Genomic DNA, 21,052 nt, shown 5'->3' with positions numbered 1-21,052 from the left:
TGCACTGGCTCGAGAACAATCCAGTTAGTCCCACTCCTCCACTCTTTCCCCATACTCCTGCAAGTTTTTCTCCTTCAAGTATTTATCCAATTCCCTTTTGAAGGCTACTATTGAATCAGGATCCACCACCCTATCAGGCAGTGCATTCCAAATCCTAACCACTTGTTGCATTTAAAAAAAAGTTTTTCCACTCTCTCTTCCTTTTTAATTTTCAGTCGATTGCTAGTCATGCTGGGCTCCACTCCTTTGTACGAAGATTCAGTTGCTTCATGGTGTGTGAACACAGGGATTTGCTCCTCATATGTACTCTGAACCTTGCATTCATAGATCCATATTTTCTTGAACCTATTGATGTCTTCAGTTTCCTGTAAGACTGACCTTTCACCTCTAGGACCTGAATCCAGCCAGTACAGTCAGAATTAAAGTCTCTTCTATCTGCTAGCTCTAAAGATCCTATGTGACATAAGTTTGAGCAGACTCCGTGCCGTTGCGATTGGGCAAAGTGGCAACAAAATTGGCCCCCAATATGCTACTAAATTTGCAATCTCACTCGAAGGACACAAGATGGCTGCTGTGGGAAATGGCAAAAATGTCACATTGTTGCAATGGAGGGGGAGGTGGTTTTTGGTGTTTGGGAATGAGGTATGTTGTTGAGTAAGAGTACATACAACTCGACATACAACTGTGTTGTACTTGGTCTGGGAATCCATGATATTGGCACCGTGTGTCTGAAATAGAATGTGTTCCAATCTGCAGAACTAATACCACTAATCATAATGAGCACAAAATGCACATAACAAAAGTCAATCCGTTGTCTCCCCTTCCATCACGTTAAGTAAACTCCTCTCCCTTTCCCTTCCCCTCTCTCCAGTACCCAGCATCATTGCCTGACCCAGAAGATAGGCAGGTGGTCTTTTCCTAGCTCTCTGTTGATTCCGTTCTTGAGCAAAGTACCAAGATATGTGTGATAGAGTGGCTCCATGGGCAACTCCTTGTGATCGAGTATCTCGAGGCTCCTTGCTCAGTGTCTCATCAGAATAGCATGGCCAAGAACTGGAGCTCACTGTGGGAGGAAATCGAACACAAACCCATTTCCTTTCATTCTGTGGCAAAGTGTTGCATGTCTCTTTACAATATGTATAAATGTGCATTAAGGAAATTCAACACAAAGACAGAAGCCAGGACAATACAGCAATGATTGTCATATTTGTATTCAGGATACACAATGATTTGTCCTTGGATTAGCTGTAGCGAACATAGGCACCAACTACCAGTGCATGGTCATGTAGTGTTGGTGCAATTTCCTCTCAGTATTGTCTGAAGTCCTACTACTGGAGAAATGTGTGACCTTTAGTTGGTGCCCACTTGAAAGTTCAGTTGAGATTCAGAACATGCTTTGTAAGAAGTGGCATGGGGGCAAGAGAAACTTAGCCCTCTGCTGCACCACTCCATGGTGAAATGCATATATTTTTAAAATTCATTCTCTGGATATGGGCGTCACTAGCAAGGCCGGCATTTACTACCCGTCCCGAGTTGCCCTTGGTGGGCTGCCACCTTGAACCGCTGCAGTCCATGTGCTGAAGGTGCTCCCATAATGCTGTTTGTTTGGGAGTTTATGGATTTTGACCCAGCGACCATGAAAAAACGACAGATATATGTCCAAGTTGGTATGGTGTGTGACTTGGACGGGAACTTGGAGGTGATGGTGTTTCCATGCGCCTGCTGCCCTTGTTCTTGTGGTGGGGGTCACGGGTTGGGGAGGTGCTGCCAAAGAAGGGGTATAAATATCAGTATAAATAGCATCTGATCACCATAACAGACAAACCATGATCACCAACAGAAAATTTATGATGAGACATGAAAGATATCTTCATTGTCACCCAGGATGCATTCTGCAGTTATAAAAACAGAAAATGCTGGAAATACTCAACAGGTCTGGGGGACCCCATTACCACCCCCTTTTGCCTTGCACCATCATCCCTTTTATCATTTAATCACTCCTGCTTTCCACCCTATCACAGACCTTCCCTTTTGTTCTTTCCTCCTCTTTTCCCCCCCCCCCCCCTTTTCCCTGCCTCTGTATTTGCTTAAAACCTGGTACATTTCTAACTATTTCCAGTTCTGATGAAAGGTCATTGACCTGAAACTCTCTTTCTCTCTCCACAGATGCTGCCTGACCCGCTGAGTATTTCCAGCACTTTCTGTTTTTATTTCAGATTTCCAGCATCTGCAGTATTTTGCTTCTGTATTCGTGTATTCTGCAGTTGTCCAGCCTGTTTACATGTGTCACCTTATTATATTGATTAAAAGTATTGAGGGTCATGGCTCAGTAAGTGTTAATCTAAAACTCAAACTTTCCAACGTCAGGTATATCTGTGAAGCCCAGAGTTCTAGTGCAACAGTCGGCCAATATGATTCTACAGTCTGTCACTAAATGAAGCATAAAGTGCCGTCTAGAAAAACACAAATGTTGGAAATGTGCAGGCAGCTCAGTGGTGACCAGAAGAGAGGAAGCACAGTTAATGTTTGGAGTGGGACCACTCGAGAAAACCCTGGTGAAATGATTCACCAAACCATTATCTTACCTTTCTTTCTCTCTCAGACACCGAGTGCTGCACATATCCAAACACTTTCTGTTTTTATTGAATGCTGTTTGTTGGGGGGGAAAGTGTTTGTGACGTTAAACAGAAACAAAAATGTTTTAGCGTTAATTGCGCTGCACTGTCAGGAGCAACTTCTTTACCACATGGAGTAACTGAGGCGAATAACATAGATGCCTAAAAGGGGATGCTAGATAAGTTCATGAGGGAGCGAGGAATAGAAGGATATGCTGATAGGATTAGATGAAGTGGGGGGGGGGAGGGAGGAGGCTCATGTGGAGCATAAACACCGACACAGGCCAGTTGGGCCGAATGGCCTATTTTTGTGCTGTAAATTCTATGTACCGCAGTGTTGACTAGAGTTACCTAACTTTAACAGCACCTAGTAAAGAAACCTGCTGTTGTTGTGTCATGAAATTTAGAAAGAAGGCTGCTATTTCATGAAAGCTATCTGGAAAAACAAATGTCACCAGTGGATTTGTCGTAAGTTGGCACCGTCTTGTAAATAGTCATTGACATTGCAGAGAGTGAGGACTGACATCATTGTTCTGTGAAGCCCTTCAGTGACCAGCCGTGACTGGACAGAAGCTCGCTGCCTGGTACGGAGTTGTGGTTGTTTTTTATTCTGACATCTTTAACCTCTTTAACAGGGGCCACCCACCTCCCGAGAGTTAAAATCTCCCCTTAATCCATTTGTTCCTGTTAAGCAACCTTTATTGACTGAATCTGCCTCAGGACATTTTCCCTTTTAAAACAAATATTTCCATTATAATCGGGTTGCTGAGTAGTTATCAGCTAACAAAACATGTGCCTGGGCTCACGTTCCAAGAGTGCTCCACTTCCACTATTGGATTACACTGCACTCTAGCTGAAGCCTGTGTCCAGGGCCTCGAAGAGACATGGGACATTCTGATCTGTTACAAAAGCAAAGCTAGGGTAAACGTTATTAAAATTGAATCTGGGTTGCTGCACCCACAACAACAAAAAAACACAAAAATGGTTGTTTCCTGTAGTTCTGGCACTGGGACAAGAAAACTTCCTTTCCTGCTGTGGTTTTTCTCCCCGCTCCAGCCTTGCTTGCATCGGCCGAGCTCCAGTTGCAAATAAACGCGAACTGAAACGTGTTGAGACTTAAGTCTCTCTCTGTGATCGCTTTCATTGGCTCTTTGTGCTTCCCAAATACCGATTCATTTGAGCGTGAGGCAATTTAATTGTTAGTTAAATGTTTTTGGCACGTACTTTATAAAAAAATAAAAAAAATGTACAACTGCCGTCATTGGTGCCAACAATTAACGGGTGGAGTTGGCAATGGGACAAGGAATGACGCATCACAGAATAATTGGCTGCGCAGCTTTAAGTGCTGAAGATTCGCAATTGCAGCTATACTTTGGTCACAAAGTTCTTTCACTTACCCTGTGCTCGGTGACCTACATTGGCTCCCGGTCCAGCAACACCTCGATTTTAAAAATTCGCATCCTTGGGTTCAAATTCTTCCATGGGCTCGCTCCTCTCTACTTCTGTAACCGCCTGCAGTCCTACAACCCTCCGTGATCTCTGCCTTACTTCAATTCTAGCCTCTTGCGCATCCCTGATTTTCACCACTTCACCATTGGCGGCCGTGCCTTCAGCTGCCTAGGCCCTAAGCTCTGCAATTTCCTCCCTAAACCTCTCTGCTTCACTCTCCTCCTTTAAGACGTTCTTTAAAACCTATCTCTTTGGCTGAGTGTCAAATTTTGATTGATAACGCTCCTGTGAAGCAGCTTGGGACATGTTACCGGCGCTATATAAATGCAAGTTGTTGTCGTTGTTTCTTTGCGTTGCTTGTAGAAATGTTAAGATTAGCTGAGCATGCTGTGCTGTTTCACAAGAAACAAAAAGACCATTTTTTGACCAGTCCCACGTGACTGTAAAGTTGCTCTTAAAAATAAAATTTGAAATGCAAGTTTCCTGTATTGACACCCCTTGGATTCCTCAGCAGCAAGCTGGTAGTTTCAGCCTTGCATTAAAAATGGGGTCTACTATGACTGACAGATCTTCTCTGCACTTACTGCTGTTAATGGTCTGGGCTGTGATGTCCTGTTTCTAAAAACCTGTCTTTTTTTTCCCGTCTTTCAATGCTTACATATACACAAGAAGGAGGACGTGTTTAAAGCGTCTACTGATTTTAAAAAGGCACTGTTTAAAAATTATGATTGTCATTATGGGACTCGGTGAGCTAATACATTAGAACTCTGTCCTTCCTCCTCTGGGACATGAATTCAAATCCAGCCCGAACAGTTAGCACAATTAGCCTTATCTCATCTGATGGACATTAATGGTCTTAAGTGAGTTCCGTTCCAGTACTGGGAACTCGGCACATACTGCTATTGAACTGCTGATTCTCAGAGTAGGCATAAGAGTGGTTCGTCTGAGAAATAGAGATGTCAACTTTGGGACATTAGGATCTGCTGTACTCAGGTTAGAGTTAAGGAGCATTGTTGGAGTAGAGGGATCATTACTCTTTTTATCTAACTCATCATATACCTGACTTGGACTGCTTGATGCCGAGTCTGTCAAACGTATGTTCCCAGTACTGATGTGCTCATCAAGGTGAGGATAAAACCGAACCCACAAAAAAAATTCCAAATCTGAATCTACTGGTGGAATGCCACAGCTATTTGACTGGCTGCAGAGAAAGCCTATGCCTTGCTCCTCAATCCAATACAATGTGGGCAGACCAGTGGATGTTAAGATAAACCAGTTAAGATGCAGATCAGCCATGAGCTAATTGAATGGTGGAACAGGCTCAAGGGGCTGAATGTCCGACTCCTGTTCCTATGACAAGGGCCTGTTTGAGTCGTGAGTCCATCCTCTGCAACATTGGAGAGAGATTACCAGGGCTTTGAGATCTCTTAAGAAATTAAGATCAGCGATAGCTTAAGACAGACTTCCATGCAGACAAAATACGATCGACCCATGACAACAGATGCAAGAGTTCTGCAATCCCTTCAGTTGTGAACTAGCTCACAGGGTGGACTGTGGAAACTAGGTCCATAGTTTTTCTCATTTTCAAAGGGGGAAGAATTGGGTATCGCCCATTTTGGGGCGCTAATATCGGCCGGGTACAAAGTTTAGCGCCCAGCGCTAATTATCGCTTCCGACTGCAAAATTCGCCTCTCGCTCCTGGAGGTGATTTGAGCACTAAATCAGGCGCTACACACCTTTCATAAGGCGCAAACACCGGGGAGCGAGGCACTACCTCAGAGCACTGGCGAAGCTCGGGCGCTGTCAGTTACCATGGAAGCCAGACACACTGGCGCCATCCAGTTCTTAAAGGGGAGAGGCCATCTTGCTGGCCAGCCACACCCGGCTCATTGCAGCCTTGAATCTTGGTCTGGAGAGACCTCTAAAGCAATTGTGTTGGAAGCACTAATAGATAGGCCCAGGGAAAGAGCTCGGCGCTTAGGAACCTCAAAAGTGGTGCTAAGGGCCAAAATGCCTTAGGACAGCATTAAATCTCTCTAGACGTCTCTCTCATAGAAACATAGAAGATAGGAGCAGGAGTAGGCCATTCGGCCCCTTGAGCCTGCTCCGCCATTTAATGAGATCATGGCTGATCATCCAAATTCAGTACCCTGTCCCTGTTTTCTTCCCACATCCCTTTAGCCTTAAGAAATATATCTAACTCCTTCTTGAATATATTTAATGAATTGGCCTCAACTGCCTCTTGTGGTAGTGAATTCCACAGGTTCACCACTCTCTGGGTGAAGAAATTCCTCCGCAATAAACTCCAGCGAATATAAGCCCAATCGACCCAATCTCTCCTCCTACGTCATTCCTGCCATCCCAGGTATCAGTCTGGTGAATCTTCGCTGCACTCCCTCCATGGCAAGAACATCCTTCCTCAGATAAAGTGACCAAAACTACACACAATACTCAAGGTGTGGTCTCACCAAGGCCCTGTACAACTGCAGCAAGACATCCTTGCTCCTGTATTCGAATCCTCTCGCTATGAAGGCCAACATACCATTTGCCTTCTTAACCGCCTGCTGCACCTGCATGCTTACTTTCAGCGACTGGTGCACAAGGACACCCAGGTCTCGTTGCACTTCCCAATCCATTGCCGTTCAGATAATAATCTGCCTTCCTGTTTTTGCCACCAAAGTGGATAACCTCGCATTTATCCACATTATACTGCATCTGCCATGCATCTGCCCAATCTGTCCAAATCACACTGGAGTTTCTCGGCAACCTCCTCACCGCACACACGCCCACCCAGCTTTGTGTCGTCTGCAAATTTGGAGATATTACATCTAGTTCTCTCGTCTAGATCATCATTAATATATATTGGCCCAGAAATTCGGGTCGGGGGCTTCCTGTGGGTGTAAGCCCCCGACCTGCACTTACCTTGCGCGCCGGCCGTTGTGCTGTGGGTCCCCGTGGAATTCCGATCCTGGGCCTGCTCCAACTGCCGGCGCACAGTGCTTGCGTATCCCAGGGGCGCAGTTAGTTCGATGCGTCCCCTGGGATCACGTGGGCCATGGGGAGCCAATCGGAGCAAGGAATGCTTCGTTCATAAGTTTGACAGGAAGAGCTGTCAACTTATAAATACTATGGGCCCCAAAACATCACTAAATCTGCAAAGAAATTTTTTTTTAAATCACATTTTTTAAATAAACTATAAATTACATGAAATAACTATTTTAAACAATTTAAATTTTTGAAAAAAATAATTTTATTTTCTAACGGGGCTAAAAATAAACTTACCTTTCTTTAAAGTATTTAAAAATAATAAACCTGTGGAAAAAATGTTTTAATTTTAATTAATTCACCACTTACCTTGTAAAAGCAAGCCTTATGACTGCTTTTTATATGTGTAACTTCCGGAGACTTACTCTCCCGGGAAAACTCTGAACCCCTTTTTTCAGGGGAACGGAAGTGCCGGTTTCCCGTGCATGCGCAGTGCATGCAGGGGACCCAAAGTTCTGGGCCATTTGGAATAGCTGGGGTCCCAGCAGTGATCCCTGCGGTACCCCACTTGTCACTGCCTGCCACTCGGAAAAAGACCCGTTTATTCCAACTCTTTGCTTCCTGTCTGCTAACCAATACTTTATCCAAGTCAGTACCTTACCCCCAATCCCATGTGCTTTAACTTTACACGCTAATCTCTTATGCGGGACCTTATCGAAAGCCTTCTGAAAGTCCAAATACACCACATCCACTGGTTCTCCCTTATCTATTCTACCAGTTACACCCTCAAAAAATTTACCTTTTGTAAATCCGTGTTGACTTTGTCCGATCCTGTCACTGTTTTCCAAGTGCTCTGCTATTACATCTTTTATAATGGACTCTCCCTCTCAACCTGCGTATACCAGGAAGTGCCTACCTTTAAATAGTGCTCCCCCAGCCCCTTCCTGACTTGAAAATGTTCCCCTCTACCTGTCGTTCCTAGCGGCAGGCGCTAAGGCAGGGGGCGCCACTCAATTTCCAGTCCTGGGCGCTACCGGGGCATTGCACGCTCGACTGACGTCACGATCTGCAGGCGCAGGAGATCGTGGCGGTAGTGTTTAGCGCCGCTGCAAAACGACTGGTCAATTTCGCGAGTGGCGCTAAAATCGCCGCGCTCGGGCGCAAAGTTACTAGTGCTCCATTAGCGCCTCCCAGAGGCACTAATGGGAGGTGCTAACCAACCAAATTTTTCACAACAAAGACTGTGGGCTGGATTTTGATACTGGAGGCGTGTAGGAGGCGGGACTACAACTTTCGGGGTTGTAGTCCCGCCTCCATCGAGTTGTGGCCAACTCATGTGATTTTCACTTGATTGACCTTGTTGAGCCCATCCAGCGGGCTCAGCAGGCCATTTAAGGGCCACCCGGCAACAGGTGACATCACAGATTGACATCTCATCTGTCAAAAGCTTTTGACAGATGCAATATCAGCGTTTGACAGCTCTTTGAAGCTGTCAAACACTGACGATCTGTACTCCAAGTTATTTCCCTCCTCTCAGGCTGATTTAGAGATCTCTCCAGAACAGAAAGCCGAATGCTGCAACTTTTGACAGCTCGCGGCCATCCTGCTTTCTGTGCCGGTGAGATGAGGGACTCCCGAGACCTGAAGGAAGGAAGGCTTTAAAGGTAAGTAAAACTTCTTTAAACACTTTACACACACCAAACACACTTACCTCTGCACTCATGCACCCATTACTCACCTGAACACTGACATCTCGAGCCCTTCAGCCCGACGGTCCGCCTTGCTAACTTGGCGTGGTTTGGAGCTGTTGGGAATCCCACACTTCATGAATAAAAATAGGGATTAGGCTAAAAACTGCCTGTTAACAGGCAGTTAATTGGCACTAATCCCCTTCCCGCCTCGGGGAGGCGGCTCCCAGTGTGGGTCGGGAACCCGGCTCCTGTGAAATGGACATGGGGGCGGGATGGGTTCGTGCCCCCCGATTTCGAGATTTTAACCCCCCACACGCCTCCAATCCCGCCTCCACGGCCCAATGAAAATCCTGCCCAGATGTGTCATCAAATAGAAGAGCCTTTGGATCTTGCTGTGTGGTGTTTGCAGAAAGAAAACAGCCTCTTGTTCCTGGACTCTTGCACCGTTCAAAACAATGCAGGACAGTGGGCTGAATGAAGTTGGTCTACTCCACTCCACAGCCCATTCTCTGCAATGTCAGAAAGATAAGGTCTGGCAATTAGACAATAACTACCTGTATTTATCTAGTGCGTTTAACGTAGTAAAACGCCCCAAGGCACTTCACCGGAGCTTAATCAGACAAAAATGGACACGGAGCCAAAGAAGGAGATATTAGCGCAGGTGACCAAAAGTTTGGTCAAAGAGGTAGGTTTTAAGGAGGGTCTTATAGGATGGGAGAAAAGCAGAGAGGTTTAGGAAGTGAATTCCAGAGCTTGGCGCAGAGATGGCTGAAGGCACAGCCGCCAGTGGTGGGGCGAACATTCACTCCCTCCACCACTGGCGTACCGTAGCTGCAGTGTGTACCATCTATAAGATGCACTGCAGCAACTCGCCAAGGCTTCTTTGACAGCACCTCCCAAGCCCATGACCTCTTCCACCTAGAAGGACAAGGGCAGCAGGAGCATGGGAACACCATCACCTCCAAGTTTCCCTCCAAGTCACACACCATCCTGACTTGGAAATATATCACCGTTCCTTCATCGTCGCTGGGTCAAAATCCTGGAACTCCCTAACTAACAGCACTGTGGGAGTACTTTCACCACACTGACTGCAGTGGTTCAAGAAGGCGGCTTCTCACCACCTTCTCAAAGGCAATTAGGGATGGGAAATAAATGCTGGCCTTGCCAGCAACGCCTACATCTCATGAACAAATTTTAAAAAAAGAGTGGGGGATGCACAAGAGGCCAGAGTTGTAGGAACGTAGTTCTGAGGTTTGTAGGGCTGGTGAGGCTACAGAGATGGGATGGGGCAGTCCATCAAGGGATTTGAACATGAGGATGAGAATTTTAAAATCTAGGCGTTTGAGAACGGGAACGAATGTAGGTCAGCAAGCACAGGGATGATGGGTGAGCAGGATTTGGTGTGGATTAGGATACAGGTAGCAGAGTTTTGGAGAGCATCATGTCCTGTGTGGTAGATTGCTTAAGCAAGACCTTGGGGAGCTGCAACTGCTGCACTTCAACAACTGTACAGCTAAACATCATGCTTCTCCTGACCATGTGTGGATACTTGGACCTCTGTCCCTTGTACTGCAGAAGTTCAAATGGCATCATTAACTCGCTTGCTGAACCAAGGTTGCTGGAGCGTGTGGTTAACCTATGACTTGTCTGTTGAAATTCCAGAAGAACGTCGCCAAATCTCCCGGTGTCCATCAAGTTCACATGTGGTGGGAGATCTGCCCTTGTGACAGTTGCCTCCGGTAGTGCCATGTTTGTTTTGCCACCTTGTGCACAAGGAAAAGTAGGCAGAACAAAACCTATATCTGGTGTTGCAAAATGTGGCTTCATTAGGCACTTTAGTATACTCTTAAAACCATGGAGGAATAGTCTGTTCCCTACTGACAGCTGGTTAAAAGCATTTTTGTGGCAAAGCTAAAATAACTACAAAGTCTACTCCTTGTGGAGTTTGCTATCTATCCACTCCAAAACAGATGTTCACCAGATGCAGAAGCTCTGCAATCCAATCTCACCGATGAACTAGCCAACAGCGAAATAGGTTTAATTTCAATTGCTCGGTTATTTGGCCTGGTATCATACCGATGTACAACAAATGTGTGACATTGGTGTTCAGGAAGCAAACTGCAAGTTTTATTTGCTCACAAGACAGCATTTCGTAAATGGGGGAGATGGGAGGGAGGGAGGGAGGGGATTGGGGAAGACTTCTAGGTTCTGTCATTTTGCTTTCCCACAGAAAAGGAGAGCTGTGATCTTCACGTGCTCAACTGCTTTTGGTTGAACTGTAAAATGAAGTTTTTATTATAAGTTGGTGCACAGGATGAATTGATTTTCTACCCAACTAGAGATGGGAGGCCACCACATTGTGTTAACACTCATCATCAACCAAACTCACTTCTGTTCTTCTAGAAGATTTGGAGCCTCCACCGGGACTGCGACTAACATGTTTTTCTGGAGGTTTTTTTTGGCCCAACTATTTAGCAAACACCAAGATACCAGCTCATAGTTGGTCTATAAACATCTGTCACTGACTAACACTGTGGACCAGACACTGCATGGGAACCTTGTGTTTCGTATCAACCCTCTCTCTCTGCTGCTATGGAATGGATGATTAATGAGAAGATATCATGCTAATAAAACTCTCTCTGCAGAAGGACAAGCTCTTAGCAACTACCCTCCCAGAGGAATTGAGTGATGCAGGGTGTTAGCACACGGCCCTTCCATGGGAACTGGGTTGCAATCCAGCCTAGACTCATGAGATAAGTCTCTTGCTTTGGGTTTCAGCAGTCTCAATCCAGTTTCCTGCAAATGCGAATCACTAAATCTGCCCACGGTTCAGGGCAAACCTTTACTAAATTAACTATCCTAGGTCAAAGGATGTTTGGGAATTTGATATATAATTGAAAAGGAAACATTTGCAGGGCTGTGGGGAAAGAGCAAGGGAGTGGGACGAATTGGATAGCTCTGTCAAAGAGACAGCACAGGCACGATGGGCCAAGTGGATTCCTTTTGTGCTGTATGATTCTATGGGAGAAAGAAAGTGTCACACTTGTGCTTTGGGAAGTATCCTTTGAGACTGGGCTTAAGATGTCGTTCGGATGGAGTAGAGGAACTTTATTCTCCACCTGACCTGGGAGTGCTCTACATTGTCAGCACTGATTGTCAAAAATGAAATGGTGCTCTACTCTCCAGCACTGACACCCTGCACCTTTAATAAGCTCTCAAGTACTGACCTTCTATAGTACTTGCTCTTTGACCGTACTTTAAGAGCAACCTCGCAAGAGGAGAATACTATTGCTGTGTCCAGTGTAACACCCCCCACCCCCCCCCCCAGTAGTATAATACCTCAAAGATATTTCCATTTCTCATATTATCCAATCTTGTAGTCATGCTGTATGAGACTGCCAAGTTACTGATGAGTTATATCTCAAAAATCACACAACAAATGTTTCCTATGTATTCATATGGGATGACAGCAGTGTCTTTGGAAAGTGGTGTGGAAACTGGGCTAGCTGTGAGGGAATGTACTGGAAGTTACTGCAGCCTGGGCAAATTTGCACCAGCTGTTTCCTCTAGCTGGGAATTGCAGAGAAGGTTTCCTCAGCTTCTTGGGTATCATAAACATAGCGTCACTAACTGCAACGGTATTGCAACCCTAGCAGGACGATTTCCACCAGTCGCTAATTGAAAAAATATTGTAAACCTAGCGGGATGATTTCCTATGAGCGCTATTTCTACTGAAATTGTAAATGTGTTTTAAAAAGAACGTATTTATAAAGTAGCATAACTACTGGAATTGCCAGCGGGGAAGTGATTTCAACAAGATGTATATGTGTGCCCATACCGTGATTCACTGTGACTCCTTTCAGCTCCTGGCCCTAGAAATATAAGAGCATTGAGAACCGGAGTAGGCCATTCAGCCCCACGGGCCTGCTCTACCATTCAATTAGATGATGGCTGATCTGCACCTCCACTTAATTTTCCCGCCTATGCTCTATATCTGTTGATACCTTTCTATCTCAGTCTTGTAAGCTCCAATTGTCCCCAGTATTCACAGCCTTTTAGGGGAGAGAGTTCCAAATTGCTACCACCCTTTCCTGATTCCTCTATTGAATGGCCTAGCTCTAAATTTAAAATGATGTGCCCTTGTTCTTGATTCCCCATCAGAGGAAATAGTTTATCCATATCTACCCTAATTTGTTATTAACCTCTCTCCACAGAAGTGAAAGACTATGAGCCTGCCTTTGGTTCCAAGGTCCGGGAGCATCCCTGTGTAGAAAGCATGAAGGATGTTGTTCTGAGAGATCGGGGAAGGCCTGAGATCCCCAACAGCTGGCTTAATCACCAGGTACTGTAACTATTGTTACCATTAAATAATTTTGCGTCATTCAGGAGTTGACTGTCACTTATTATTTTTGCCTATGAAGAAGTGCATCTGTGCTCCGGTTCATGAACCAGGACTTCCTCCCTCAGCCTTGGTACAGACACCAGAGATAGACTCTCTCAGGGATTTGCTTTTGTAGTAATAGCACCCAGCAATTACAAAGGATTTCAGTAAAGCAGGCAGCACCAAGAGCCCACTCAACCCCATCAGGCTTGGTCCTTCCGCAGACCTAGCAAAAATCCATCCAACCAGCCACACACCCTCAGTACTGGTGTCAGCAGTGGCTCAGTTGTAGCACTCTCTCCTCGGAGTCAGAAGGATGTGGGCTCAAGTCACACTCCAGAGACTTGAGCACAAAATCTCGGCTGATGCTTCAGCGCAGTACTGAGGGAGTGCTGCATTGTCGGAGATGCCATCTTTCGAATGACCCGTTAAACCAAGTCCCCATTTGCCCTCTCAGGTGGGCGTAAAAGACCCCGTGGCACTATTCGAAGAAGAGCAGGGGAGTTATCCCCAGTGTCCTGGTCAATATTTATCCCGCAACCAACATCACTAAAACGAATTATCCGGTCATTCATCTCATTGCTGTTTGTGGGACCTTGCGGTGCACGCATTGGCTGCCACATTGACTACATTACAAAAGTGAGTACACTTCAAAAGTACTTCCTTGGCTGTAAAGTGCTTTGGAATGTCCCAAAGTCATGAAAGGCGCTATATGAATGCAAGTCCTTTCCTTTTTATCCAGTGATGGCACTCTCGCCTCTGAGTCAGAAGGTTGGGAAGTGCTTTAGAAGATCTTTAGGATGTGAAAGCCATTATGTAAATGCAAGTTCTTTTTTGCTCTACATATTTGAACATTACAATATGAACAACAGTAGGCACTCTTGACATATAGTTCATTTTACAAGCAGCATGCTTATCCTATAGGTGGTGCAAGCTATTTGGATGTTAGAGGCTAGAACCCATTGCTTTGTCCTGGATTATTACAGAGATTGTATGTTATTACACCTCCCCAAGAATAGCTGGTATGATGAGATAAGGCCTTCTAAAGTGGAGCTAAACCCCATTTAACAATCTGGGAAAGACCAGGGTCGCTTGCTGTTCTGGCCATTTGCTTATGTAGTGCAGGTATGTATGTTCTATCTATTCCTGTTATCGCTCTCCAGCTCTATTATTACTGTCGCTTCATTATGGAGCTGATGATGGGAACCCCACCCACTGCGTGCACTGTCCAGGTGCAAAAATGAGCTGATCTCACCAGATAACGTGAGGTGAGCTTATTTGAAGGAACGCGCTTACATTTACATAGCGTCTTTCATATCCTCAGGACCTCCCCAAAAACGTCACAGCCAATGAAGTTGTTTTTGAAGTGCAGTCACTGTTGTAGTGCGCCATGTGGTAGTCCATTTACGCACTCCCAGTAGGCCGCTTGTTGATTTTCGGCAGGAAATCAGGCGGTGTGGCAGCTTAAAGGGGAGGTAAAAAAAATTCTGTGTGTCGCAGAGAAAAGCAACTCTGTGGAGCAGCCGACAACATAAGTTTGGAGCCTACAGTAACAATTACAAGCACATTCAAATCCTTTTAAGGTTGGGGAGGAAAAAAACATAATGTACTGCAAGAAACGTGACACCAAAGGCACAAACAGGGTTACCTGGGAGCAGCTGATGATTCCTTTAACTATCGTTCCAAATGGCTGGGCATTTGCCCACACTTGCATATATATGAATATATAGTCGCTTATTTTCAGGCCGCACCCGCCCTGTTTTTGAGCGCCAATGAGGCAATAATGAGATGAAAATCGCCCCCTATTAGCTCCAGTTTCCAACAGCAATTCCAAATGTTTAAGACTGGCTGATTTGGGAAAAAAAGAAAAAGAAAGACTTGCATTTATATAGCGCCTTTCATGACCACCAGATGTCTCAAAGTGCTTTACAGCCAATGAAGTACTTTTTGAAGTGGAGTCACTGTTGTAATATGGGAGGGGAACAGAGGGCACCAGGGAGGGGAGGGTTGGCAGTCAAATATTTTTTTTGTAATGGAGCCTTCCCCCGTCCCCCAGTATCCAGCCAGACCCCCTCGCCATCACCTGGAAATAATTTTAATTTACGTCAAATTTGAGTAGTCTTAATGAGAAATTTAGTCCTAATTTGAATATACTTGGCAAAAAAGATACAACAATTTTAGACCGTTTGCAACACTGGTTAATAAGGCACGATCAGCGTGCACCCATTGGAATATGAAACTAATAAACAAAGGTTGTAAGATGTGATATAATTTAGCACTGGAGTATGTTCCTGGTTGGCAGGAAGTGCCTGCAACAGGAAGTACCTGTCAGTTTTACCCCCTCTAGTTGTTTGAGGTGAATCGGGCCCTTTTTCCAAAATGGAACACATTACTTACCATATCGCTGAGGCTGATTCAGTCACTGCTCTGACCTCCATAATGGCTGGTGCTTTGTACTCATATGTACAATAGGGTACAGATGACATTGTTGTGGGGGTCTATACCTAAATCAGCTGTTAGATGCTTCAACGTAACACCGTGCCTTGCGTGATCGCCTAGAGGAATGCAAAATATACCATTGCAGGCAGATTTGATAAGTTGTTTGAAGCAAGTCACCATTGATTTTGTATTGACACTACACCCACATGTTCCTTTACTGGAGTCAGCATATTTTTAATCTGAACTTCATGTAAACATTGTTCTCTCCCTCTGTTTTCCAGCTTGTACAGCAGTTATGTGAAATCATTGTGGAATGCTGGGACCATGATCCGGAAGCACGTCTCACCGCACAGTGCGTAGTGGAACGCTTCAATGATCTGGAACAGATGGACAAACTCTCTGGCCGGAGCTGCTCCGAGGAGAAGATTCCGGAAGATTGCTCCGTCAGCGAGACCAAACAAAACCTGCGGGCAGTCACCATGGTGTAAAGAATAGCAAGTGGACAATAAAACAAACAAATAGGAAGAAGCAGTCAACTTGTTGGCAGGAGGGGGCAGTTTGACGGAAGTCCCGCTTCACTCCCGCAGAAGAAACTCTCTCTTCACTTACCGAGGGATGGGCCATTCTTCATAGAGAGTGGAATTCTGGGAACTCGAAGGAAGACTGGGATGTTTCATTTTTGTCATAGGATTGCAAATTCTGAACAGCAACTGCTCAGGAAACCAAAGATTCCATCATGTAACCCTCATCCTTGCACTTTATTAATATATATATATATAGGTATATACGTCAAGGAACTTTCAATACCCTTCTTTGAATATAGAAAAGAAACAGTCATATGGACAAGTGTGCTTGTTTAATGATTAAGCGGCTTGTCGCTGCATACAACTCTAAGATTCCCCACTCCCCCAAAATTTACATTTTTACTCATTTGTTAATTTGTTTGGTATGATATAGGAGCAAACCCACCTGGTGTGCCCTCAGCACATCCCGCTGCCCTTGTGAAATGAGAACAAAATGTTGAAAAATTGAAGGCTACCAGATGCATGGGTTCAAGCGAGAGGTAAAGATTGGGGAGGAGGGCAGGGGGCTTGAGGAACCTGGCCCAGATCTGCCGCATTAAAGCTGGTGGTCGCTGCCTGTTGTTGATCCAACGGACACCATTGTCCTCTCACTGGAGCGTGAAACTGTACCAATGTGCAGAAAAACCAAATCTATTCATCCTGTTGGAAAAGTGGGTTCTGCTGATATGCTGGCCTGAAGTGTACCAGGGATGATTGATTTACATAAGTGACAGGAGAATGAGTGTTCAGTTGATCGTGATGACAGCAATCCTTTGGTTGGCCTACTCCTGCCCTGTGTGCACACGTACCCTGACAGCTTTTGTAGGTAGGACAACTGATCTGGCGTCTGTGAAGCGGTCATCGGGCAGAGCTCAGGCAGGAGATGGTGGACTTAATGCTTTGTCTGTCTGAAATCCACATTATCATAATCATATCCAATAAAATCATCAGCATTCAGCCTGCTTTATCGCTAATCAGCATCTAAGTTATGCCGACTTTCAACAAGAATATGCAGCAATAAATCAGCCCCCCCAGTGGCATAGTGGGTAATTATAGCACCTAAGACCTACAATCCGGCAGTGGGCAGGCTTGATTCCCTGAGGCAGGTGACCTCAGACCGGCAGCAGTTGCTGTGCTCCAAATGACCTCGGCGTCCTTGTGCTAGGGAGGGGAAAGGCAGTCGGAATTCCACTATTGGACAGGACTAGGCTTGATTCAATATTTTTTTGTAATCACTCTTGAGCTATGGGCAAGGCCGGCATTTATTGTCCATCCCTAGTCTCCCTGGGCCACTTCGGAGGGCAGTTAAGAGTCAACCGCATTAGTGTGGGACTGGAGTCACGTATAGGGCCAGACCGGGTAAGGACGGCAGGTTTCCTTCCTTAAAGGGCATTAGTGAACCAGTTGGGTTTTTACGACAATCTGACAGCTTCATGATCCCATTAACTGCCCAAATAACCCCAACAATACTCCTTTTTATATTGGCTCACAGATGAAGGTCGCCAATAATGGGAAGTGCAGGAGGACTGCTGGTGGCCATGGAACTACACCAGAGCATTCAGGAAGGGGGGGGCAGAGGAGAAAGCTAAAAATTGTGTAATATCATACACTCACGTACATACAGCCTTTTGCATCTAGTCTGGTGAGGCTTCTATTGACTGGGCAGTGGCCATACAGAATCACAGGTTTTTAAAAGTGATACTCAGCATAGCGGATGCACCCTGACTTCAAATGATTGAGAGTTTCTGAGGACACTAGGCTTGGTTTTAGTGGCCTCTATGAGGTGCGATGGTTCATCTGACTTCTTTCTGGTCTGTACCAAGGTCTGTGTTAGTCCCGATCTGTGGTGAGTAAGTTAGGACGTGGTTTAAGTAATGATTTGCTGTATTAACTATAGTCAATCGCATCTCCAAGACAGCAAACATTTTTTTCAGCTGGTATAAAAAAAAGTTGCAGAGCCCAAATCTCTCAGTGCAGTAATTCTGTTGGACCAAACGGTGCGTGTGACTTGGAATCCACATGTAAATGGCTGAGGTGAGCAAACTAGAGCACCAATTTTATTTTTTTCTGTTGAAGGTGTCTGACTTTGTCCCAACTCACTAAAGTACGTCCCCCAGTCAATTCTAAGTCAAAGCCACTCGGTGACCGTGTGCTAGTCCCCTCTCTACTTACTGCAACGGTGCTCTGATGTGAATTGGTCAAGGGATCACTACAGCATTGTTAACAGTTGTCATAACCAGTCCAGTCAAGGCATTAGTTAGTGGTGCAACTCGGTGCATTTAAAAGGAGAAAGCCACCTCAACTAACAATACATGAGTCTCAAGGAGGAAGTGTGATTCGCTCCAAGGTTTCGGGGGGTGCCCCTGATTTATCCCCACAAAATAACGGAACAAGCTTAAAGCTTTTCCAACATTTTCCTCTCAGTCGGTAATGGTGTACAAACAACATGTACTTGCTAAAACTTAAGGCACAGAAGAAAACATTGTGTTACTCGAACACCGAATCAAAAGTAGGAACGACATTCTCAGACCTTGCCATGTGGTGCCAAAACTACATCATAGCTTAGGGTTAGGGAATGAAACCATGGCTAAAAGGGTTAAATTTATGAGGACAGGTTGCATAGACTAGGCTTATATTCCCTTGAGTATAGAAACTTCTGGGGTGATCGAATTGAGCTGTTTAAGATCATTGAAGGATTTGATCAGGTAGATAGAGAGAAACTATTTCTGGGGGCACAACCTTAAAATTAGAGCTAGGCTGTTATGGGATGATATCAGGAAGCATTTCTTCACACAAAGGGTAGTGGAAATCGGGAACTCTCCCCCCCAAAAAGCTGTTGAGGCTCGGTCAATTGAAAATTTCAAAACTGAGATTGATAGATTTTTGTTAGGTAAGGGTATCCAGGGTTATGGAACCAAGGCGGGTAAATGGAGTTAAAATACAGATCAGCCATGATCTAACGGAATGGCACAACAGGCTCGAAGGGCTGAATGACCTATTCCTATGTTCCTAAGGCTCAATTCAGAATTTGATGAAACCAGGTTGCCTAACCCATTGTCCAGGGATTTGCACACCCTTGTATCATGTTAACGTTGCTTGGAACTGAAACAGTGTATTGTGAGTTCTTCTACAGACTGTGATTAATTTTTTAAATATTGCAAAATTTAAGCTGCACACACACACATAAAACTGATTATATAAACTGGCGCCTTTATATTTGGTTTTGTGGGCCTTGGAGATTACTCCATCAAGCTTCAGGACTATAAGCTGCTTGAATGTATTTTTATGAAATTGTTACTCTATATAATCCTCCTTTTCTATTTTTTTGTAAATGCTGAAGTACTCAACTTATATTAAGTGCCTATGTAATTGTTTTAATACAAGTGTTTGACATTTATGTAAAAAAGATGTACGGTGATTTATCATAGGATTAATGTATCTGACAGTTCTTTTGAAAGAGCTTTATATAGAGATGATATTAAAGGGACTTTCAGGCAATCTCAGGACAAAAGCCATTGGTGACCTGTGACCCCTAACGGGCACGCTCTCCATACATTGCCTGATGTATTATACAATTTTTTTAAATCTCTAAAGTTGTCCATATAGGATTCTGTACTAAAGTTTTCATTGGTGCAGGTGTCTCATGAATCCATTGTTTAACAATCCAAGCACCTCACAAGTGAGGCAGAAATGGATTGAATGAACATGCACAGTGATTTTTTTTTGGAGTGCACACATTGGCTGCTACTTTGATCCAGCAACTTCATTAATCTAACAAAATCTGTGTCTTTCCACTTTTAAGCCTCGGTTTTGTGCATGAGCCAACGTGAAACTCTTGACCCAGTAACTTTGCCTCATCAATCTTGGGCCAACCTGAAGTCAATCATTTTTAATCTCCTTTTCTCAAATAGGAACTCTGTTCAGAATAAAACCACATCTTACTGTATTTATTTACAAAAATAACTTTTAATAGTTTTTGGATGTTGTAATAAATACAAACTATTATGTAACAAATTGTTACAGAATCGATGACTTGGGACTTCAGTCCATTAAATAGAAATGAATGTAAACTGATGCACAGCAGGGAAATAGAAACCTTTATCTGAATGATTTAACATATTTTACTCCGTTTAAAGCAATATTCAATCTTATATGTACGTGTGTGTTAATACACACATACAAAAATAACTATCTTTGCAATGTAAAGTGTATTGTATATATTTAATAAAGAAATTATAAAAAGTATTATTTTCACCTCTGTGTATAAATAAAGAAAAAGTCTAAATTCCCCTTTGTGTAGGTTGCTTTTCATCCCTTTCTAATGTTGCTTGCTGCCACCTGGCATCACCAGGGAGATGGTGGTAGCAGTTAGTAATTATTCATTCAAATGCAAATTAGTTTGATTTCTTTCAGAAAATAACATTTTGGGATACAGTGAATAATTTCAGACATGGCATGTGGTAAGTGTAGCATCCTTGGGAGGAACAGGTGACTTTGGACCTATGCTTCTCAAAGCTCTCCACCACTGGGGTTTTCCTCTTGAGTTTTAGACTAATTGATAAAGATTGATTGCTATAATTAATCAACAACTCCATTATCATTGCACCATGGGACTACCGGGATGGTAGAAGACAAACTAGATGGACCCTGGTATATCTTCGTCTAGCAATTCCTATGTTCATCTGTTTCTATCTCCCTCTCTCCTTAACTGAGACAATGGGGTAGATTTTCCCGAAGCTGTCGGGAAGAAGGCGGGACTTCCACTTTCGGGTTTTTGACCCGCCTACTTCGACGTCCGGCCAATCCGTGCGATTTTCCCTTGATTGACCTTGTTGAGCCCGCCCAGCGGGCTCAGCAGGCCAATTAAGGGCCACCCAGCAACAAGTGACGTCACAGACTGCAATTTCATCTGTCAAGAGTTCTTGACAG

The 21,052-nt window shown here is 44.4% G+C and overlaps 1 protein-coding gene across 1 annotated transcript in view; it reads left to right on the top strand.

Moving 5' to 3' along the window:
- Nucleotides 1-20,411, top strand: part of tgfbr2b (transforming growth factor beta receptor 2b) — a 117,380-nt gene extending 96,969 nt beyond the window's left edge. The window contains exons 6-7 of the mRNA XM_085988985.1: nucleotides 12,955-13,082; nucleotides 15,842-20,411. Of these exons, the coding sequence (XP_085845111.1) occupies nucleotides 12,955-13,082; nucleotides 15,842-16,048 (335 nt within the window). The 3' untranslated portion in view covers nucleotides 16,049-20,411. The remainder of the gene's footprint in view (nucleotides 1-12,954; nucleotides 13,083-15,841) is intronic.
- Nucleotides 20,412-21,052: the final 641 nt, after the last annotated feature.

Source organism: Somniosus microcephalus, chromosome 5 (assembly GCF_052327205.1).
Source record: "Somniosus microcephalus isolate GS21.2 chromosome 5, FLI_Smic_1.0, whole genome shotgun sequence".
Lineage (NCBI taxonomy): Eukaryota > Metazoa > Chordata > Chondrichthyes > Squaliformes > Somniosidae > Somniosus > Somniosus microcephalus.
The sequence above is the reverse complement of the archived record's forward strand: the minus strand, read 5'-3'. Positions and strand labels throughout refer to the sequence as shown.